The sequence below is a fragment of the Pseudonaja textilis genome, chromosome Z (assembly GCF_049901715.1).
Source record: "Pseudonaja textilis isolate UNSWEBS1 chromosome Z, rPseTex1.2, whole genome shotgun sequence".
In the NCBI taxonomy this organism is placed as follows: Eukaryota; Metazoa; Chordata; class Lepidosauria; order Squamata; family Elapidae; genus Pseudonaja; species Pseudonaja textilis.
In genome coordinates this window covers 132,310,008-132,333,836 of record NC_142008.1, presented here as the reverse complement: position 1 = coordinate 132,333,836, position 23,829 = coordinate 132,310,008, and the positions used below count along the sequence as shown (strand labels likewise).

General features: G+C 42.2%; 1 protein-coding gene across 2 annotated transcripts in view; it reads left to right on the top strand.

Annotated features, from left to right (window-relative positions):
• CACNG7 (calcium voltage-gated channel auxiliary subunit gamma 7) overlaps positions 1 to 23,829 on the top strand; it is a 45,881-nt gene that overhangs the window by 6,357 nt on the left and 15,695 nt on the right. The window contains exons 2-4 of one of the 2 annotated variants that reach the window (XM_026712017.2): positions 4,886 to 5,124; positions 9,083 to 9,187; positions 21,167 to 21,307. In XM_026712017.2, coding sequence (XP_026567802.1) covers positions 4,929 to 5,124; positions 9,083 to 9,187; positions 21,167 to 21,307 — 442 coding nt within the window. In that variant the 5' untranslated portion in view covers positions 4,886 to 4,928. The remainder of the gene's footprint in view (positions 1 to 4,885; positions 5,125 to 9,082; positions 9,188 to 21,166; positions 21,308 to 23,829) is intronic. The other variant, XM_087917427.1, reaches the window with a different exon arrangement.

Genomic DNA, 23,829 nt, shown 5'->3' with positions numbered 1-23,829 from the left:
GATCATGGGTAATTAACATCATGCACAAACCATATGTATGTAATATTTAATCATAGGGACTGGTATATGGGTGAAAGACAAGTGCATTTTGGGGCATGTTTTGTGTCTTAAATGTTTAATCTGTCCTATCTTGCACATAGAAAATAGTAAACTGCACACAACAAATTGTAAGAGAAGACAGGTTAACAGACAGGTAGGTAATTATTAAAAACCCTAGCAGTAAGTAACACTGTCAACTCTGTCAACTGTCAACTCTGAAGTGAACCTGGCTGAAGCCATCTTTTTCGGCCTCATAGTTGCCACAATACAGGTATCGCAACACAGGTAGTCCTCAACTTATGACAACAATTGAGCCCAAAATTTCTGTTGCTAATCAAGACAGGTGTTAAATGAATTTTGCCCCATTTTACAACATTTCTTGCCACAGTTAGGTGAACCGCCAAAGTTGTTAAGCTAGTAACACAAATGTTAATTGAATCTGGCTTCCGTAATGACTTTGCTTAAAGGAGGTCGCAAAAAGTGATCATCCTGGGACATCGCAATTGTCATAAATATGAATCAGTTGCCAAGTATCTGAATTTTGATCACGTGGCCATGGGGGATACTGCACCTGTCATAAGTGTGATAAATGGTCATAAGTCCCTTTTTCAGTGCTGTTGTAATTTTGAATATTCATTAAATGAACTGTTGTAAGTTAGGACTATCTGTATGACTAATTCATTGTGTTTCCTGATATTTTCTAAAGTGCCCAATATTCTCTTAAATATTTACCTTTTAGTCTTCCACTACAATCATCTAGTTAGCCAGGAATCGTAATGGGCAAAGCAAGAAATCAAGAATAGGCATCTCTTAAGATTATTGTCTCTTTACTTGTAACCTACTTGTAAAATAGTGAAAAAGCTATCTTCCCAAGTATCATCCATCTCTTTAAACATCCCTCTGCATTGAAGTATGTGTGTATATATGTGTGTGTGTATGAACTTAATTGTCTGTTAATCCATACCTTGGTCTCTGGCTATAAACATAGACATCCCTTTTCTCAGTAGCTGATATAATCCCCCTCTTTCTTCACACATATACTGCTCCACGCACGCATGCACGCACACATAGAGTTATGTGCCTGATTGTGTTATATGCGTGTGCGTGTATGTGCTGATTTGGAACAGGGTTTGTGTAGGATGGTTTGGGTATTGTGTCACCTTCTGTAACCAAAATAAACCCATTGCAGATGGGAGACATCAGATGAAGTTTCTCAGCTAGCAGCTGGGATAATGCTACACTGCCAGGAATTATCAACAATGTATAAGAAGGCAGTAGGGCCAATATACAGACAAGGCTCATCCTCAAGTCCCTTCAAGGGGGCTGCAACTCAGTTTGTGCCTGGATTCTTTGCCATTCTCCCCTGGTCCTCTATCTTCTATCCAGCCCAAATGCTACTTTTCTATCTTACGTACACGTATGATAAGAGATAATTATATCCTGGGGAGGTGGGGGGGGCGTTATCTCCATGGCACAAATATGGCCAAAGAAAAACATACTTAGAAACCCCAGTAAGATACAAGCTAGGAAAAAGTTCTTGAAAACTGCATTGCAAGTGGGGATGATATTAGATGTGAAAGTGCAAAATTACATCCTGAGGAGAATTATAAGTTTGTGCTAGAAAAAAAAATTAAAGCTTGGTAATATTTGTGGATAACCATTAAGCAGGTACTGAGGAAAATGGGGCACGGAACCTGGTCCACATCGCTGAAGGAGATTGGTGCAGTTATGTTGGCGGGGGAATTCTGGGAGTTGAAGTCCACCCATCTTCATATTGCCAAGGTTGGGAAACCCTGCACTCTCAGGGGCCTGAGAATATGTGGCACTTATATGTTGACTGTTTTCATATGGCACATTGAACCACAAAAATAGTCGGCAAGATCTTAAATTTCCATCTTCTGTAAACAAAATCCAGAATACCATCCAAATCCCAGATAATTGGCCCAATCCAGAAAATCACGATTCAATTAATCATGGGTAGGAATGTTCCATGAAAATAACCTTTCTGTGTCTCCACCTTCTACAAAGAGAAATAAACCAAAGAGATTAAACTTCTTAAAAGCATTTTTATATAGCTAAAACTATAAAATATTTATAAGAGAAATAGAAATCCTGTTTTCTGAAATTCTTGTCGGATGCTATGAGAGGAGAAAGAAGCATGTTAAAAATGTGGCAGATGAAAACCGGGATAGTTGAAGGAAGTCTAGAATCAATATTTTATGTCTGGAACACAAGTTGTTCCTGTCAGGTTGCAGACACATAATATCTCAAGGGAAACTAAGCATGTGTGGTGTTTCTACTCTCTGAGTATGAAGTATGAAATGCAGTAATGCAGATCCAAAGAAGTGCATCTTATGACATGATCTTGAGTAGAAAGAAAAAACGTGGTATTCACCTATCTTCAAATCATCAGATAGATCTTTGGCAGAAATTCTGTATCAAACTGTTAACAAACACTCTTCCCTAATAATTCCAGAGTGCAGGAGAAGAGCAAGCAGAGCTGGGGGGCAGAGCTAAGCACGTCATCAGTTTAGAATCAATAAGTTGTCATAAATGGTCCAAGTTCAACTCCTCTTGAATTCCATTGACCCTTATTTGGTACCAATATAGAATTAAACTTCAGTTAATTAGATTCTCGTGTATAGGCTTGAGCAGGAAACTCTTTGAATTGCAACTTATTTTATGGTCCTAATCTTTGCCTGACAAGCATCAGCTGAAAGCTTGGGAAGAGGAAATTGGGCAGGTTCTCCTTGGTGTTTTCTTTCCACCTTTAGAAGGAGGCTAAGTGGAAAATGTTCCTTTTACTCACTCTTGTCATGGCTCACATTTCTGGAGAAAGCAAGTAAGCCAAGGAAGAAGAGCAGAGGTCAAGGAACAAGAGCAGAAACAGTGGAAGGTTGAGCTTGGCAGATTATCCTCTTCTTGGACTACATTTCAGCAGATTGTGCCAAGTTACATCAAACTCTGTTGCTTGTCCTGGTCCACCAACCCTCTGCAAAAATATTTTTATAATAGAGTGTGAAACCTGTCTTCCCACACACTAATCAAATACTGCTCTCAAATTCTGGTCTTTAATATCCTCCTTAAGGGGTGAAAACCTTGATAAAAAAAACCAAAACTATACTGTGTTCTCTTCACCTTTACCATCTGTGTTCTTTGAAGGTTTTCAGGAGGTTTTGTTGTTCAAGCTTGCCAAGGAGCTAAACTGCAAGGACAACATATGGTAGTTCACAGTTCAGGCTACATAGGATCTTTTCTGCTGTATTGCACACTGTTGGATTCAGGAACATGGCTTATCTTTGGATTGGTCAATATCAGCTATACAGGAATTGATTATTTTATTGGCTGGAACAAAAATGAACTAAAATGATCCTGCAGTGCTTATGTTAATAAAAGACTAAAATGATATATCCTGTACTTGAACATACTGTATATTCAGAAAAACTATAAGAAATCTAGGGTCTTCTCCATATATATCATTTTACCACTATTTACAATCCTTTGAAGAATGTGTTTTCTATGTAGGGTCCAAGACTTCTGTCTTTTGGGAGAGGGATTTGTTTAAGAGAATCTCCTCTGACAAGATGGGTGATATACAAGATAGATAGATAGATAGATAGATAGATAGATAGATAGATAGATAGATAGATAGATAGATAACATTTTTCAAAGACAGTGCGACAAAATTCTTATCACAATGTTGCATACTGGTAAAATGCTATTTTTTATATCTGTAAGAGATATTCTAGTCAACATCCAGCTACTGAATCCAGCAATCACATTTAGTTTTCCCACAATGGCTCTAACCTAAACAGCAGTTAAAAACATTTTAAGAAATCAGAAAATAGTGTTCTCAGATCTAGTTGCCTGATGTTATTCAGTGCAGCATGGTTGTCAGTACCACTGCAACTATCATGACCAGCCAAAGTTGTGAAGCCTCATCCATAAACACTTTGCCAAATTTAGAGCCAGCCATGGGCTAAATAGCAAAGCTTGGTAGATATCAGATTACTCTTTCAAAAAGAAGAAATCTTCTGTTGGAAAATGACTCCTGTGTGACTCTTGCATAATGTCAGAAAATTGGTTAGGCTAAATACAAGCAATCATAATTCCTCTGTTTTATTGGTATGGGAGGAAATTGTCACTTTAATGTGCAAGACTAGAATCTAAAATTCCCGGCACATGAGAACAATAAGAAACCAGAGGCAGAAATCCGGGTTCCTAAGAAGAGATTTCAAACCACATGGAGCCATTCCAAGTATTTTCTTGCCAAATGCTGGCATACGATTTTTACACCCTGTATTGATAAATACAAATCCTGATGGGCTAGAAGTTATGGGACTTGTAATCCTGGTTCATCAAGGCTTCCCTTCTTTGGGGAAACCTGCTCTAGTACATATTACAAAAGGAAGCTTTATCACTCCCCTGGATTTCATGGTCAAAAATATTCAACCTTTCCAAGTCAGAAAAATGTGAAGATCCTTTCAGAATTTCAGTATCAGGCTCCTTGGGGCCTGGGGAAATTTTTTTTAATGAATTTGGTCGCCCTGCATGCTCAAATGATCCAAGGCAACATAAAAGCATTTGAGAGCCAGCAGTTCTGGAGGTCTCTAGGAACCAACACATTTGATTCAAAAACAGGCAACAAATGTTCTGGTAAAAATCACAAGGGTTTTTGTCTGAATTTGTCTGAAATGCCATAGGGTCTCCTGCTTGAGTAGGAGGTTGGACAAGAGTCCTCCAAGGTCCTTCCAACTCTTGTTATTCTGTTTGTTGCCTGTTTCCTTCGGTTTTAGTACCCACCCCCCGGAGTTTTGGATTGATTGGAGTTTATTTCTCTTTCCAGGTCCTTGCGCTCATTTGGCCAGTCGCTCTCTCGGTCACCTAGGATGAGTAACTGCAGCAGTCGCGCCCTGACCCTGCTGTCTAGTGTTTTTGGAGCGTGCGGGCTGCTCCTGGTGGGCATTGCTGTCAGTACTGACTATTGGCTGTTCATGGAGGAAGGGATTGTATTTCCACAAAACCAGACCACGGAAATAGTCATGGCACTCCATGCTGGCCTCTGGAGGGTTTGCTTCTTTGCAGGTAAGGGTCTGAGGACTCTCCTCCCATGCTGCTTTCATTTATGCCTCTTAGGACCAGTCTCAGTATCTTCATCTTAGGACCTCAGGACTAAACCGGAGTCAAGCTTCCTCATTTCCTAAATTCCTCTATAATCTTCTGCCACCTATGTTGTAAGAATCTCACTAATCAGCTTGTCTTGAGAACAACCAGATTAGGCTTCATGGATCTCGAGGGAGGACTAGCTTATGCTGCTTGAGGCTGTAGAAAGACTCCAAGCTAGGCTCTTGCTTGACCCTTCTTCCTAGCCTAGCTGGTAATTTCACAATAGATCAACATTTGATAGCTAGAGTAGCAAAACAATGCCTTGAGTGAAGGGCAAAATTCACATTTGTGTAAATTCTAAGTCAACTTAATTCTGGTTGACTACATGCAAAGTTGAAATCACTGGGCAAGGTGGAAACCCAAGAAATGGGGTTCTTCCCAGAAGGTCTGGAGTGGTCTGCAGCTCAGCTCTTGACAAGCTTCTTCAGAGAGCTGTCATTCACCTAGATTTGGCTTTAAAAGTTGGCTCTGAATTCCAAGCTAAGCTAATCAGGTGGGGGAGGCAGGGAAGAGTTGACTTAGGGGTATATTATTTCCAAGAAAGGAGAATTTGTTAAGGGTCTTGGAATAAAAGGTCTGCTTGTCTTCTTTTCATTGAATAGTGCTAGAAATATTGCAAATACAGCATTTACAAATACTGCATTTGTTTAAATTATGCAACTGAACTATTCACCCATGCACATTTAACTATCTTGTTCTTCCTATGCAAGGATATCACCCTGTATTCCTGCCTCTAAGCCAAGGATTTTTATCCTTTTTGTGTCATGGATCCCTTTGACAGTCTGGTGAAAGCTGCAGACTGTCCAAAAAATACATTTAAATTAGCGTCTCTCAATCTCAGCAACTTTAAGACATGTGATATCCCAGAATTCCCCAGCCAACTGGCTAAAAAATTCTGACAGTTGAAGTCCGCACATATAACACAGCTGAGACCGAGAAACATTGACTTAGATACATAAAATAACATGCATAGAGATAGTCCTTGACTTACAACCACTGAAGTGCTGAAAAAAAGGGGACTTATGACCAGTTTTCACACTTTGCAACCATTGCAGCCCATCATCAAAATTTGACTGCTTGGCAACTGGCATGTATTGTGATAGTTGCAAGGCCCCGTGGTCACATCATCACCATTTCTAACCTTCCCAGACAGCTTTCAACAAACAGTCAGTGGGGGGAAGCCAAATTCACTTAATGGCTGCCTGATTCTCTTAACAACTGCAGAGATTTGCTTAACAATTGTGGCAAAAAAGGTCATAAAATGGGACAAAACTCACTTAACAACTGCCTTGCTCAGCAATGGAAATTTTGGGCTTAGTTGTGGTCGTAAATTGAGGACTACCTATACTAGGAACTCTGTGACCCATTGGGCCATCCTTTCAGAAGCATTTCTTCACCAGATTCTTCAGAGTTTTTAATAGTGAGAGAATTCCTAAGGCACTGCCTTCATTAAGGGAATGCATTCAGAGGTGTGTCTGTCTTGAAAACAGACTAGGTTGAACTGTATATAGTACAATCAAAAACATCACCACAGGAAATGTTTTGTGACATTTTGTATTACACCATAAACTGTTTTATGAGTATTTATGTGTCATAAAATGTTTTATAAAATCTGCCAAATTTCATTTGCATGGGAGTCCTGAGCCCCAGATTTTGGACACGTTCTGTAAGCTATTCCATCTGAAGTACTTCAGTTCAAAAATTGTTGCCCTATGAGGCACTGTTTTGCTCAGTTAAAGGTTATAGGAATGAGAGCTTTAGTGTGTGTGTGTGTGTGTATGTGTGTGTGTGTGTAGACATGCACACATGCACACACCCACACCCAGTAATTTAAAACAATTTGATGGCATATAATCAATCAATGTTATTGGTAGTTACAATATATCTTTATTACATCTAAGGTAGTGCAATAAACAGGTACACATAAGAGACATGTCTTAATTTCCTTGTTAGATTGTTATCCTGGAGCTCAAAGTCTGTGCCCTTTAGTTCCTCCTCATCTTTTTCTCCACAACAATATCCCTATGAGATGGTGATGGAAGAATGAGTCGCCCAAGATCACCCATTGAACTTTCTCACGGTTGGAAGTAGAACTTGAATCTCCAGTGCTGGTTCAACATCTGAACTATAAGATTCCACGAATAGAGCAGTGCACAGTCATAGCTGATGCTCCTTTGGAATGTGGGATTTTGACTACTTGTTCCTTGACTCAGGGCCCTTCCTAGTGGCCTTTCCTGTTGCATGCTGGTAGAAGGGGAGGGTTAACTGGCTGAATCAGCTGCCAGGAAGGACAAGGAGTGGCAGAACCTGGGGGAGGAGTTAAAAGAGAGACCAGTCTAGAACCCCTACGTAACCACTGTGGTGGCACAGTGGTTCGAGTGCAGTACTGCAGGCTACTTCTGCTGCCTGCCGGCTGCCTGCAATTTGGCAGTTCATATATTCCCAGGCTCAAGGTTGACTCAGCCTTCCATCCTTCTGAGGTGGGTAAAATGATTGTTGTGGGCAAGATGCTGATTCTGTAAACCAGCTAGAGGGGGCTGTAAAAGCAACTGTGAAGCAGTACATAAGTCTAAGTGCTATTGCTCTAAGCGAACAAAGCCCAACCTTCCTTGAATTATTGACCCTAACCCAAACAGATATTAACTGTTAGTTGAGAAGATTCTTGTGTGTAGACATAATTTGCAATAAATCAGTTCAACTGGACTTTCACAAGAGGATCTGAGGATCTGGTCTTTCATGGCACTCACTAAAAAGGATCCCCGCTTGTCTCTGACTACCTCCTTTACTGCTCTCCTATCCATAGAGGTGCACATATTGGGGCCATTGGTTAATTTTCATCCCAAGATGTAATAGTAAAAGAAAAGAATTACATCTCCTCCAGGATGGTTCTTGGGGCTGTAGGACCATATCCGTTTTATGTTCTGGACAGCAGAACAAAAGCTGACTGCCTTCTTTCTAGTCTAGCTTGGGGCTTTGGAAATGGTCAGAGGCATCCTGCTTGGTACTAGCTTTGAACTGCCTTATCTTACAGAAGTGGCTTGTTTGAATGGAAATGTGTTTCCCCAAAAATAAGACCTAGCTTGATTTTTACACATGGACCCAATACAAGCCCAACCCCCCAAAATAATTCCCAGTTAAATCCCTGCCCACTCCATTGCACCTGGTTACACAAGGTGGGGAGAAGCACAGGTAAAAATCAAGCTAGAGTGGAGATGGAGAGTTGGAGTTGCCTCATGTGCCTGCATCTGCTTTCCTTAGGACAGTTGCAACCATGCCTCTCACATCCCAACACCTGTCTCACCTTGCTGGCCCACTTCTGTGGCTTCTTGCTGCCACTCACATGTGGTGCTCCCCCAGCCTCCGTTTCACCAATCAGAGGTCTTCAGGAAAGCCCTCTGACAGTGAAATGGAGGTCGGGGGTGCCACACACATCAATCCAGAGCCAGTGGGGTGTTTCCCGGCAAGTGGCTGCAGAAGAAGGGGCTGGCAGAGACCAAATGGGCTCCTGGTGAGCAGGGCTGTCAGTGCCACCATGAGGTGAGACAGTGGAAAAGACATCCCCTGAAAATAAGACCTAATGCCCTTTTTGGAAGGAAAACAATAACACCGGGGGTCTTATTTTAGGAGAAATATGGTAGATTTGGGACTTCCTTCTACAAAGGCACCATATCTTCCCTGAGGGTCCTATATCAGTGTTTCTGAACCTCAGCAACTAAGACTTCAATACCCAGAATTCTCCTGGGAATCCCCAGCTGTGCTGGCTGGGGAATTATGGGAGTAGAAGTCCACACTTCTTAAACTTGCTGAGGTTCAGAAACACTGTCCAATATGGGCCACTTTTGCGGTCTGAATTTTTATGCATTGCCTCTCTTTCTAGGTCAGAAAAAAGGCAGCTGTGTGGCTTCCGAGTACTTCCTTGAGCCAAGGCCTGACCCTGATCCTGAAGGGCCCCTTGTTACGGAGAACACAGAAAATATCCTCAGTAAGTGGACAAGACATCTAGACTTGATATGATTCCCAGAATTAACAATGGATAAATTAATATTAGGTTAATATTGGAGAAGTGAGCCAAATCAGCACAGCAGCCAAAGGAAAAAGTTAATGCTCTACCTACAGTATGTCCCTGTGCACCCATATATACCCCGCAGGTTTCTAACTTATATCTCAGCCCTCCCCCCTTTCATTTTTAAAGCCATTCTCACAATTGCAAGTCCATTGCCTGAAAAGTCTCGCACATAAAATGCAGGTTCTTTCCATTTAAAGAACAGAAATCTCACTCCTTATCATTATTTATTATAATGCGTTAATGCATTCCTTGCCATTATTTATTTTATCCACATCAGATACCCATCTCTATCATTTCCAAGATTTTAACAACCACAAACACCAAAGGTATTATGTTAACCCTTTGCTGCCACCTGCTCAGCAAAGTTAAGAGAGAGACAGAGAGACCACCAACTTCCTTGCCCTGCCTGGCCTTTCCCTGACTGTCCAATAACAATAGAAACAGGTCAGGGCAACTGGCAAGTCATGGGCAACTGACAGAGAGTGGCAGAAGAGCACCTCTTCCCCTCCAAACCTGCTGGATTTTCAGACACAGCTTCTAGGTTGAATCCTGCTTTGTCAATGGTTTGTCCATAGCATTTGAAAGAAACCTGCCATGTGCACAAGGGGCATCACAGACCTGGGCACTAAGCTCCCTATGGCTGGGGTGCACATCAGAAACTATAGGATTTACCTAAGTAGGTTTTTATTGGGCTACAAACCAGCTGAGTTCTTGTTCCACCTTAGGCATGAAAGCCAGTTGGGTGACTTTGGGCCAATCACCAGCAACCTATGAGTTCTAGTCCCACGTTAGGCATGAAAGCCAGTGGGGTGACTTTGGGCCAATCACCAGCAACCTATGAGTTCTAGTCCCACGTTAGGCATGAAAGCCAGTGGGGTGACTTTGGGCCAATCACTAGCAACCTATGAGTTCTAGTCCCACATTAGGCATGAAAGCCAGTGGGGTGGGCCAATCACCAGCAACCTATGAGTTCTAGTCCCACCTTAGGCATGAAAGCCAGTTTGGTGACTTTGGACCAGTCCCCCTCCTCTCAGCCCAACCCACTACTCAGGAAGCACAGAGTATGCATGCCACTGTGAGTTCGATAAGAATAAAGGCTGGACAGAAGTCAACCAATTCATAAAAAAATGGAGCCAGGTTTCAATGCTGAGCATCATATTGGTAATTAAACCAAACATTGCCTCTGGCCTCCTTTCAATTGGTGGGCTAGGACATCTACCCAACCCAGATTCAGTTGATGTCTGGATCTGAGCAGGGCAGACCTCCCCCACTTGACTGTGAGCAAGCGTGCCACACCCATCTGTCCTAGTGGATCTGGTCCCTCTGCTCTCTTGTGGTTCCCCCCTCTCTTACTGTGGCTGTCTCAACCCTCTGGGATGGTTTGAGAGTTGTGGGTCAGTGCAAAGGGTGTGTGTGTGATGTAAGTCGGAGCTTGCATGAGTGATGGTGTGAGCACAACAAGCATTGCAGCATCAGGATAAGGCTAGCTGAGCAGCAGCGAACCAAACAAACCCAGTTTGCCATGAAATCACTGTCAAATTTGGATTTCTACAGGGGAGGGCAGCATTTTTCCTTGACACTTCCTCTTCTATCAGCACCCCCTCTGCATGTGCCCCCATTTTCGAGCCACCCCTGTTTATAGTATATTTAGAATGCTGGCAGATTATGGGAATGACTTGGAGGGTCAGGCAAAGCTGCTAGTGTCATATTCCCATTTTATACTTTAACAAACAATACAGCTAAGGGGACAAAATGGCTCAGTGGTTAAAGATGCTGAGCTTGTCATCTTGAGAGCTGACAGCCGGGGTTTGAGACCCGACGCTTCACGCAATAGAGTGAGTTCCCGTTACTTGGCCCAGCTCCTTCCCAGTTTGAAAGCATGCAAATGGGAGTAGATTAATAGGAACCACTTTAGAGGGAAGGTAACAGTGTTTTGTGCACCTTTGGCCTGCAGCAATGACCATGGAAATTGTCTTCAGACAACAATGGCTCCCTCAGCTAAGAAACAGAGAGTTGGGCATGACTGATAGAGAAACATTTACCTTTAAATACAGTTAGTCCTCAATTTACAACTGAAATTACAACAGTACATTACACTGGAAATTACAACAGCACTGAAAAAACTAACTTAGAACCGGTCCTCGCATTTACGCCCATTGTAGCATCCCTCTGGTCACATGACCAAAATCCAGGTGTTTGGCAACCCCCTACCCTGGTTGCAGCTTCCTGGGGTCATGTGATTGCCATCTGCAGTCTTCCCAGTTGCCTTCCGACAAGCAAAGCCAATGATCATGAAGCTGGATCATGATCACACAATCTACTTAACAGCTGCAGTCATTCGCTTAACAACCAATGGCAAAAAGGATCATAAGATTGGGTGCAACTTACTTACTAACCACCTAGCTTAACAACAAAAATTATGACCTCAGTTGTCATAAATTAAGGACTGCCTCTATGTTTGCAGACCATCAAAAATGACCTGGTTGGGTTGGCTGGAAGGAGTTTACAGGCCACAAATCTGAAGACTTCTGCTTGAAGTTGCAGACCTGTGTAAATGTGCAGAGCATTTCAGCCTAAGGGCTTGAGGTCTGGCATCTTTAAATCTCGCCTCAGCTGTCAATGCAACTAAGGTGATCTCGGTCAAGCCAATCGTTTTCCAATGGAGAGATTGGGGTCTCAGAAAAACCAAGATGGCAGTCATAATCATGTCATCAAAGCACCACCCCTTTTACATATGTGTAAGAGGAGTGATTGGGTTGGTTTTTTTATCCCTAACATTACTCACTGCAGGAAGACATCCACTCACTGGCTTTGGTAGTCATAAGGAGAGAAGGTCTAAAAATTGTGCCTCCCCTTGTTGCTGATCCCTGCTTAGTCCCTTCGGAACAAAACCATCAATGGTTGCTATCCATAGGGATTTAAAGGGGGGGGGGTGTTTTAAAGAAAAGCAATTGACTGATTTCCCCAACTTGTAAGGTGCTTCAAGAAGAGAATCCTGTAAATTAAATAAAAATAAATAAAGTTCATTTCTCCTCCCACCAAAAGTAAACTGCTGGCAGGAAAATAATAATCACTCTCCCTAAAAAGAGGCAGGCTTGAACACATAAGAACGTGCCTGAAATGACATCTTTGGCACACTGGCAGAGGTGCCCAGGCTTATGACGTGTCCCTCGGCCTATTTCTGAACATGGGTCTACCACTTCTCTGAGAGGGTGCGAAACCCCTGTCTGAAAATAGTCTGAATGAAAGACAGAAGGCCTGCTTATGAGTTGGGGAGGCGGGTGAAATGGAAGGAAGTGATGGATAAACTTTATTCTCTACTAGGGCTGCAAGGCGAATTGATTAAGAATGATTGATAAATCCAGTTTTGACTTCGTCGCTGGCCTTAGCCAGAACTGGCCAGAGCAGGAGTAGGCAACTATAGCCCCTTTATGCCTTATGGTCTTCAACTCCCAGAATTCCTGAGCTAGCCATGTTGGCTCAGGAATTCTGGGAATTGAAGTCCACAGGGCATAAAGGAACCACAATTGCCCATCCCTGGGCTAGTGAATAATGGCGGAGAACATGCAATTATGATTGCCCTGCACATAATAACAACAGTCATCACCACTGGTCAGATTATAGCAAAATGGACCCAACCTACCCATCAACTAAAGTAAAAAGAAAGAAAAAGAAAGTCAAATAAAATACAAGGTATAGCCCTGAAAAACAAAGCCAAAGCTGTGCAAAATCTGTAACGTACGTAACCACAAAAATATGACTGGGAGGAGCCAGTTTTATTTCCTGATTTAAATTAACCTTTTATGCATTACAGAATTATCTCTCTCCCTCGTAAGAGGACGCTAAACCTGTTTTCAAGCAAAGATCTAGTGGTCTTTCTGGTGTGTTTATAAGGGGCCAGCATAAGATATGACAATGTTTTGGAAAAATGTCTCTGCGGAAGCCAGATTTCTAGATTGAAAGTCTAACACTGGTTATGAAAGGCAGGTTCCCACAACCAACAAGATCCTCATTAGTCTAAAATGGTCAATAGGAGCTGAGCGGGTCTCATCCCCTGACCAAGTTAGCAACCATCTTCTCAATGAAGCATTCCAGATTGTCCCCATAGCAAAAATTATGCTGGGAGAAGAGTGAAAACACCAAATGGAACAACTAAGGTTGACTTGAAACTGTCTCAGATATTGGTTGGGATTGAGATGTGGACAGTGTCATGAAGTCATGGCAGAGCAAAATGGTACCCAATGCATTAATGGCTACCTTGTTCTAAGTGCTAACAGATTTAAAATATTTTCTACTTTGGAGGCTTTAACTGTCTTCTTCCCAAATGCCCCTGTATTTCCTTCAGGTAAAGTCCAGCAAACACCTACTTCAAATAGTTATATCAATCCTGTTTTCCACATTTTGCTAAGTTACTGCATCCAAATTATGGGAATTGGTTTGTGGTGTATTTTTTCACGTCCCTGTGTACACGATCAACTAATCAGGATAAACTTTTCCAGAATGCAGCAGTGTTTCAACATCTGTTAATTTCACAGACATGCAGTTTATTTCCCATTCTGCCTAAAAAGTGTGATAATACTGTCAAAATGATGCCATGCAAGGAGCAATAAATAGTGCCACACAATCTCCATCCCTCTCATGTACAAACAGAATGTTATGATGCATGATGCTCAATTCGACATTAGCCCTCGTCCCGGGATACCTCTGTTGATAATTTTCTGATTCTGGTTTATTAACTAAAACAGTATTCTCCCACCCACCCAGCAATCACGAATCCTAAGCATAGAGATGGGTTTAATTGCTGCTTCAAAGTTTGTTTTTAATCCCCCGTTTTCTTATTAAGGGATTAGTAAAATCTAACCCAGATTGCTAATTCAAAATATATCAAGTATTCTTAATATGGGCCATTTTCTTGGCAAAAAAAAGGAGATGATTAATGGAGCCTTGCAGAAGGCTCCATTATAAATTCTTAAACTCTTCTTACAGAAGAGTTAACAAGCTGGCAATTATTTTTGTGGGGAAAATGGGATGGGCATGGCAAAACAAAAGAAAACCTGTACATGGTTCTGTTGGAGCTTGAAAACAATAAAGGGGGTCTTGGAAGAGGTGGGGACTACAGTGCATTAATTCGAGCTTTAGAGTACCAGCCAGGTTCTCAACAGTGGACTCACCAGGCTCCCAAGATCTAATGGGTGTGGCATGAATTACTGGTAATGTTAACCACTAATAGGAATCACGTGGATCTGGAATTGAGTGGGGAAGGGGCAGCGACTTAGCTTTGGGTTCAAACTTAAGAAAGTGCTAAAACAGGAACGTACCAAGGTGCAGACAATCTTCCATATAGACCAAGAACTTTGAGGATATTTTCGAGCAAAATCTAGAAGCTGCCCACAACAGGTTCAAATATCCTACTTAAACTGCAAAAAATCCAAATGTACTCCTCACTTAATGACATTAATTGGGATCAGAAACTCTGTCACCAAGTAATTACCAAGGTAATTAAACAAAACATCAGGTGATTGCCCCCCCCTTAGTGACAGCAGTCCCAGTCTCAGTTATTAAGCAATTCACCCACAGTTGTTATGTAAGGTGTCATCTGATTGTGACTCGTGACTCCTGCTGGCTTCCCCAGTGACTTTGCTTGTCAGAAGCCAACTGGGAAAGTCACAAGTGGTGATCACATGAGGGGGAACGCTGCAACTTTCATAAATTCATGACAGTTGCCAAGTGCCCGGATACTGCAATGGTGATAAGTGTGAGGATCACTTGTAAGTCATTTTTTTCAGTGCTCTCATAACTTTGAATAGTTGCTAAGTGAACGGTCGCTCTGCAAGGACTACTGGTAAAGATGGCAGCTAAAGCTTAAGGATACCTGTCTCTTGGCTGCCATCCAGCAATCATTCAGAGCTCTGCAGACCAGATAGGATACACCTAGGTATAATGGAGAACAGCTGTTTGGAAGGTCTGCTTTGCTAATGAATTTAGCCTCTTCTGAAGAATGGTCAGCTCAATGTCCTAATAAGCAGAAGAAAAAGCCATGGTGGCGCAGTGGTTAGAATGCAGTATTGCAGGCTAATCCTGCCGATAGCAGTTCGAGCCTCACCAGCTCAAAGTTGACTCAGCCTTCCATCCTTCTGAGGTCAGTAAAACGAGGACCCAGATTGTTTGGGGGCAATATGCTGACTCTGAAAACTGCTTAGAGAGGGCTGGAAAGACAGATGATTGGTGAGGGGAGAATCTGCAGGGCAAAATTCATAGTTCCAGTTTTTGGAGGGTTGTAGGCCATGGCGCCCTGCGGCTCTTTTTATCCCAAGGAGAAAAGGCAGAATACTACCTGAGAATATCTGTGGATAACTTACCTGTGGCTTATCTAATTGTGCCAAAGAAATGCACAAGATTTTGAAAGTGCCATGGATTGCAATTGGCATAAGAGTGAAAAAAACACACTCCTTCAGAGCAGTCACTGAGATTGAGATTAAAGTAATTTTGTGGGAATTTGGTAGGAAAGAAAAGATCTCCATGGCAGCAGTTAGGAGCAAGTGGGGCTACCATATCTCTTTTGCACAAATCCAGATAGCCGTTAGATGGCAATAATGAGTTTAGAGTCTGTTGTGTCTCACAGCGTCCATTGCTATCATCGCTGCCATCAAATAACTTTCTCACTTTTTGCTACAGATGCTGTAGCCCTACACTCTTAAGAGAGTATGTGTGTTTCTGTGAGAGAGAAATATGAATATATTTATTCCTACCCCCTCTGCTGGATAAAATAAGGAACTACTTCACTCTTATACTTAAACCTGGAAAAAAAAATATTTTGTGCTCCCAGCAGTCAGCGCCGGTCAGAAAATGGTGCAATCCTGGCATGCAGAGAGTAGAAAGAATTATGCAGCTCATTATTAGTGCTGTCCCAAGCAGAAATTCCAGCAAGGACAAACAGGACAGTTAACAGAAATGTCATTTTATTAGCAGCAAACTCTTGTGTAGTTCCACACACAAAGGGAAAACCCGGCTAGGGAGGAAAAAGCACACTGAGGATGGATTTTAAGCAGGAAGTGAAGGCACGCAGGATGTTTGTATCAGAATGAGGGAGAAGAAATCTTAAACGAGTGAAAAAGAATGAGTGGAATTTATTGGAAAGGAGATGTTACCGGCAGCTATCAAACCTGCTTTCCCGGTTTTGTATCTTCTTTTTTTATACTCGGCCATACCCAGAATCCTCTATCTATCAGCACAAGAAATGATTAATGGAATGGAGAAGAGATAGGAAAGGTTGACTGATGGCCTCATGTGATGTGATTCCTGTAGCCCAGATCAATTTTCCCCAGCTCAGTGCCTGTTTGATCAGCAGGCCTTCTGCTATGATGCCTCTGGGGAGGTGGGAACAGACACGCATATCGCTTGATTTCAGATTTCTTGGCAGCGATACTAAAACGATTGGCCACTGTCTTCTTCTGGGATATGAGTTCATTTCTCAGTTTACTCTAGACCTGTAATGTTCCCTATTGGTCTTCCCACCCAAGTACTACCCTAGTCCGCATCCCACTTGTTGTCACCGGCCGGTCAGAAGATATAATGCTACTAATAGAAGATAATATTTGTAGCCCATGATTGAACTGTGGGGTACTTGGTGCTCTCTGAGCTTGGTGGTTTTCTTGCAGACATTTCATTACCCAAATAGGTAAAATCATCAGTGCTAGCAGAGAGACTATTATTGTCCTAGTGAGGGATATAGGGCTGGGGCAAGAAAATAAGGACAATAGGGAAAGAACTAGAAACGTGCTTCCATATTTATATATAGGGCTACTATGCACAATGAATTCTTACAAGGAGATACATTCAGAATAATGTATTTCACTTTCTGAGAGGGTGCACTTTGCCCCAAATATTAATGCATGTAGTTTGACCTTGTTTGAATACTGCAGAACTCAGAACAGGGAATGTGATTTTATAAGATGACTCTAACTAGTTTGTATTACAGGCAACCAATACCAAACTAGCAGTGCACGGAGCAGAGCTATACAGGTAGTCCTTGACTTACGAGCACAATATGTTGCTAAGGGATTAATTTGTTAAATGAGTTTCGCCCCTTTTTATGGCTTTTCTTGCCACATTTCTTAAGTGAATCACTGCAGTTCTTAAATTAGGTACACGGTTGTTAAGTGAATCTGGCTTTTCCATTGACTTTGTTTGTCATAAGGTCACAAAAGGGGATCACATGATCCTGGGACATTGTAACTGTCATAAATATGAACCAGTTGTCAAGCATATGAATGTAAATTACATGATCATGAAGATGCTGCAATGATCATAAGCGTGAAAAATAATCATAATTCACTTCTTTCAGTGTCGTAACTTTGAATGATCACTAAATGAGCTGTTGTAAGTCAAGGACTACTTGTACTGGCAAACCACCTCCTTCTCCTCCTCCTCCCCTTACTCAAAACTGTACAGCATTAAATAAACTAATATTTTTCCTCTTCCACACCATAATACCAGGGGTGGGAGCTGCTGGGGGTTCACAGGGGTTCAGGAGAGCCCCTAGATAAGATTCTGTGCAGTTTGGAGACCCCCCCAAATCCCACTTCTGCCTGGCCCCGCCTACCCCTCCCCTCCCCTCCCAGGAGTCCCCACGTGGCCCGTTTTGGATGCAGGTAAGTGCAGGGTGCGTGTGAAGGCTTGGGGAGGGCAAAATACGGGCCTCCCGGAAGTTCGGGAAGGCCGGAAATGGACCTGTTCCAGCTTCCAGAGAGCCTCTGGAGCCCAGGGAAGCAATTTTAGCCCTCCCAGAGGGTCGAAGAAAGCCTCCAGAACCCAGAGAGGGCAAAAACGCCCTCCTTCGCCGTGGTGCAGGAGGCCGACTAGGCCACGCCCATCATGGCCACGCCCACCCAGCAAGCGGGCTGAGAACCCTTTGCTAAAATTTTTGAAGCCCACCCCTGCATAATATATAAAATAAGGTGATGGGCTGCTGAGACAGGAACAAAATCTAATATATGTCTTGCCCCTATTTCATCAGTCTCATTTTGCTGTGTATGTTAGAGTTGTCTTCGACCAGGGTGGCTTAGGAAAGTTGTCCAATATTTTGATCGGGGCATAGATGGAGAAAGGTGCTATAACCAGCTCCCTAAAATTAATAGCAAAGTCACATTCAGCTCTTGCTGACTATACAGCAGGACACATCCATGTCATTCTCTTGGCAGTCGTATAGAAGTTAGTGATTCACTGTGTTCCTCTGGCTTCTCAGGCAACTCGGAAGACTTGGGAATTTGGGGTCTGCTTGGCTTCACTCGGCCTCCCCTCAAACCTTCTCCAAACTGACAGTCCAGGTTATCTTGATGAGGAAAGTCGTTGAATACAGAGCTTGAGGGAGCTCTTGCATTATTAATTCAAGCACGAACACGGGTAGATAGAATTTGCCCTGCAGAGGTCAGAAAAGCTGCACTCTCCCAAATAGCTTCTATGCAATTGCTCAGAGGTGCAGGATCCAAATCAGCCTATTTGATTACAAAGGAACTAATAAAACGTCCAGCCGCCAGCAGGGAACACCGAGAAACAACTGAAAATTGTGAATTATGTCACTTTATTAGAAGTAGGAATCCGCAAATACAAAGCTTGAATGGAATGATAGAAATGTAATATTTATCCCAATTTTGTGTCCTAGGAAACTTTGTGGAGTATTTTGGTGGTGGTGGTGGGGAATTTCAGACAGAGTAATGAAATCAAGTTGAATATGGCAGTGAATTGTTAGACTAGAATCCACGTATGATTATATTTAAACAAGAGAGTGAATATAAATATAGTTCTAGAATTAGAACAAAGGCAGATAATCAGAGGTATTTATGCTGTTTTACAATATGACACATTTACATGTCCCCTTTGGGGAGGGTGGGAAGTGCCTGTGAGTGAGCGCTGACTCCTGGCAACTGCCTGAACCAGTTTCTGCAGTTTTCTTGGCAAGTTATTTCAGAAGTGGTTTGTCATTGCCTCCTACTTAGGGCTGAGTGAGAGTGACTTGTCCAAGGGTACCCAGGTGGCTTCAGGCTTAAGATGGGGACTAGAACACATGGCCTCTTGGTTGTGTGTTTGGTGCCTTCACAACTAGCCCAGCTGTCAATCTTCTATGTCACTGCAAAGTTATAATAGTCCTGGCTTCCCCTGGTTTATGCTTTGCTAATGAAAGTGACCAAGACCTCAATAAGGCTTAAGACACGTACACATGCACAAATACACACACACTTATATGTATGTATATACATTATGCATGCATCCATTTATGCATGTATTCTTGTATGTATGTATTTCTGCACCACCTTTCTTAGTTTTGCAACAATCCAAGACAGCAAACATATCCAATCCCTCCTATTTTTCCAACAACAATCCTATGAGGTGGGTTCAGTTGAGAGTGACTAGCCCAAGATCACCCGGCTGGCTTTCATGGCTAAGGAAAAACTTGAACTCAATGTCTCCTGCTTTTTAGTCTGGTGTCTTAACTACTGGACCACACTACCTCTCAGTGTTTGTGTGGACGTGTATACATGCATATCTGTCTGTCTGTCTGTCTGTCTCTATCTACCTATCATCAACTAACTAACCAACGATCTTTAATTATCAATCATTCTGCTATCCATCCATCTATATTGAGGGTTACATTTCTTTTTAGGGTGCAAAATCTGTATTTTTACTTGCACAAGCTATTTTGGTCATAGATTTTAAAGATTAAATGAAATAATAAACACATTACTGCATGCTGTCTCCAAACTTAACAAATGGACGGGAATCTATCAGTCGTTGCGATGTTTCTGTGGTGTAGATGATATGCAAAAGATTGATGTTTTCTATTGTAGCATATACGCATGGAAGATGTACACTATGCATGTTGTGCTCAAAATTTCAGTAAGGACAATGCTTCAAGTTACAACAGGCTTTGACTCACTTGACTGTGATGAGATATATTTAATACTGTGACCTTGTTCCATAAGAAGATGCTATGTACACCGTCATTTATTATTTAAGCTCTAGGATTGGACTTCCAATGTTTACAATATCCTTCTGAGTTCTGCTATCATGTTTCTAGCCTTTTTCATCATCACATCCTTCTTTTTGTAGTCATCAGTGTCACTTCAGAAACAGCTGAGATATGTTGCACAGTTTTTTCCAGAATAAGCATTTTACTAACCCTGAGGTGAGAGCGAGTTGATTCGGGTTAAGTTTAAAAACATTTTGGCTCAGTTACTTCGCTGTGACAGAATCTGGGAGTTCTTATGATTCATTTGGGATTTTCCTTTCCTTACAGAAAGAACAGATTCAAACTGCAAGGGAATAAAAAGCATTGTGGTTGACCCTAACAAAATTCTGAGGCCATTCCCTACCTTTTAAATATGGGCAGGTTGGTTTTAGAAAGAGGTGTCAGATTTAAATAGGGAGCCTGCTAAACTTATTCACAGGGATGGATCAGTAAAGTACAGATTCAGTCAGAATATAGAATAATAGAGTTGGAAGGTACCTTGAAGTTCTTTTAATCCAACCACTTGCTCAAGCAGGAGACCCCAGTATAAACCATTTCAGACAGTCCAGTCTCTTCTTAAAAGCCTCCAGTGATGAATCCCCCACAATTTCTGAATGCAAGCTGTTCCATTGGTTTATTGTTCTCACTGTTAAGGAAATTTCTTCTTAGTTCTAGGTTGCTTCTCTCCTTGATTAGTTTCCATCCATTGCTGCTAGTTATTTACCGATGAAGGAAAAGATTACTGTGTATGCTCTTAAGCCACCTCATGGGTGGGACCCCTCTGGTCTAAGCCTTAATGTGAAATAACTCTGAGCGCAAGTCTAGGGATGGACTCAAATTTAACGTTTCCCCCCTCTTTCTTTTTTCTCTTACCCCCTTTCTCCTGGCAGAGACCATTCGCACAGCCACCCCCTTTCCCATGGTCAGCCTCTTTCTGGTCTTCACAGCCTTTGTCATTAGCAATATTGGACACATCCGCCCACAGAGAACCATCCTGGCTTTCGTTTCAGGCATCTTCTTCATCCTTTCTGGTAAGGATTCAGAAGCTGGGGCTGTTCTACTAAGGGAGATTGATTTGCTAGCTCTGAGCTGATTGTAATAGCATAAACAATTCTGAGTTGAAGACCAAGAGTGGGAATTTACAATGTGAAGATCTAGCGTAGTGTTTCCAATTTAGAAGAAGTGTGGACTTCAACTCCCAGTTGAGTTCAACTTTGGGTTGAACTCCAAACATCTTAAGGTATCATAGGATTGGAAAGGACCTTGCAGTTCTTCTAGTCTAAGTCCTTGCCAAGGTAGGAGACCTCATACCATCCTCGACAAAGGGTTGTCTAATATTTTCTTGAAAACTTCCAGTGATGGAGCACCCACAGTGTCCAATAACAAGCTGTTCTATTGACCTATTGTTCTCACTTTCAGAAAATTTTTCTTCAGTTCCAGGTAGACTTTCCTTCTGAAGGATCCACAACCAACTTAAAGTTCCCAAGATTGAGAAACACTGGTCTATTGCAGGAATCTCCAGACTTGGCAACCAAAACTTGTGGACCAGTTCCCAGAATTCTTTAGCCACCATGTCACAAGTCTTAAAGTTGCCAAGTTTAGAGACCCCCAATCTAATGGGCATTTGGTTTAAAATGGGTGACCTCAAATAGGTTTCAAACACCGCAAAGCAAAACAGATGGTGATCAGTAAGTGGTGTCAGATCCAAGACAGATACAAATACGGAAATCAATAACTTACATTTTAAATTTGAAAAATGAGTAAGAGAGAGGACAAAAACTTTAGATTCTACTCTGGGGTCACATAAACTACCCTAAATGTTTGGTTTTGAACAAAACGTTAGCATGCTAATTTGGTAAAAAAATGAGTAAACCTCTATGGATAGGATCCAGATTTGCCTTGCCATTAATAAAATGAAAACTAATTAATATATATGTGTATGTAAATTTATTACATATGCATATGTGTGGGCACATATGGGAATGTGTCAGTGGTGCATTTCAAAAAAAAATTACCACTGGTTCGGTGGGTGTGGCTTGGTGGGTGCGTTTTGTGCATGTGCACGCGCACCAGACAAGCACTTTGAGCAGGCGCAGAGGCTTTCCGACTCACCTCCTGCAATCCTGCACTACCCCTGTCCCCAATCTGCTGTGCCGCGCAAAGCAGCTGCGCTTCAAAAGCAGGACGTAACGGTTAGCCTGAGAGCACAGGTGGGCCCAACGGCAGAGCGTTGGAGAGAACTGGTTTGGTCTCTGCTGCTTATCGGTGCTACCGGCTCGATAGAACCAGCCCAAACCAGTAGAATACCACCACTGGTATGCTTATACACTATATATATTTTCTTCTGAGAACAGGCATCAGAATTTCATTTCTAATATGTGCCAGTATGCCTTACAGAAAAAAGTGATAATAAAGGTTATCTTATCTTATCTTCTTAATGGAAGAGGATTAGGAAATCCTTTCTACTTGTTTATTGCTTCCCATGCTCCCTTAAAATCAGCCCCAAGGTCCCAGAGGGAGTATAGGGTCTGCAGACAGGGTAGAAAATCTGTGAAAATCATGCCCTGTGTCATATTAACTGAGGATTCTAGGAGTTCAAAAGATTCTGGAGGTATTACTCATTTAATAATTGGCCCTGTTTAGTGGCTGTTCAAAGTTATGATAGTGCTGGAAAAGTAACATGATTGCGATGATCACAGCATCCCTGGGACCACATGATTGAGATTTGGGTGCTTGTAATCAATGTCCTGCAGTCACATGATTGCCATTTTGGCATTCACAGCTGGTTTCTAACAGGGAAGATCAATGTCGAAACCTGGCAGTAAAATAATAAGTTATGGTCATGTGATGCCTCACTTAACGACCCTGATGGAAGTGATGATGCAATCTCATTGTGATCACAAGACGTCTTGTTGAACATTCGTGTTGTTTAGCGGTGGAACCGCAGATTCCACTGGGGATCATTCAGCAAGATCTACCAATATTTGTGGAAATGCAAGACTTTAGGACAGAGCTCTTAGCCGCTGGTGCATGTTGGGTGTTTGGTAGGAGGAAATTTGCTATTTTTCCTCCCACTGTTATCACGCAACAGTTCATTGTTCATCTTATTTCAAGCTCTGCTGCTTTTGTCGATATAAATCTGAGTTGCAGCATTGCTGTGGGTTGGGAAGATGCTGGTTCATGGGCTTAAACATCTGTCCCACTGGGCTGGTGGAGATGGTAGATGAAGAGGTTGTCTAATCATCAAGTATCCTGTCTTGGAAGATCTGGATAAGCTTGGATGTTTGTACTTATGACAGCTGATCAGTGCACAACAGAGAAGAGTGCACAAGCCATCTCTTGCTTCCTTACTGTCTGGTACTTCACAACTCAGCCAATACCTTCTAGCGGTCAGCTCTTGGTTCAAGCTAATGTTGAATATGAATTTAGTGCTTAGCTAGAAGAGCATTAAACCTGTATTCAAAAGCAACCTAAACAATTTGCAGGCACAGGGGTGGTGTGGGGATTTTCCACTCTTCTCTACTACCTAGAGACCAATAGTTGTTCATGCTGA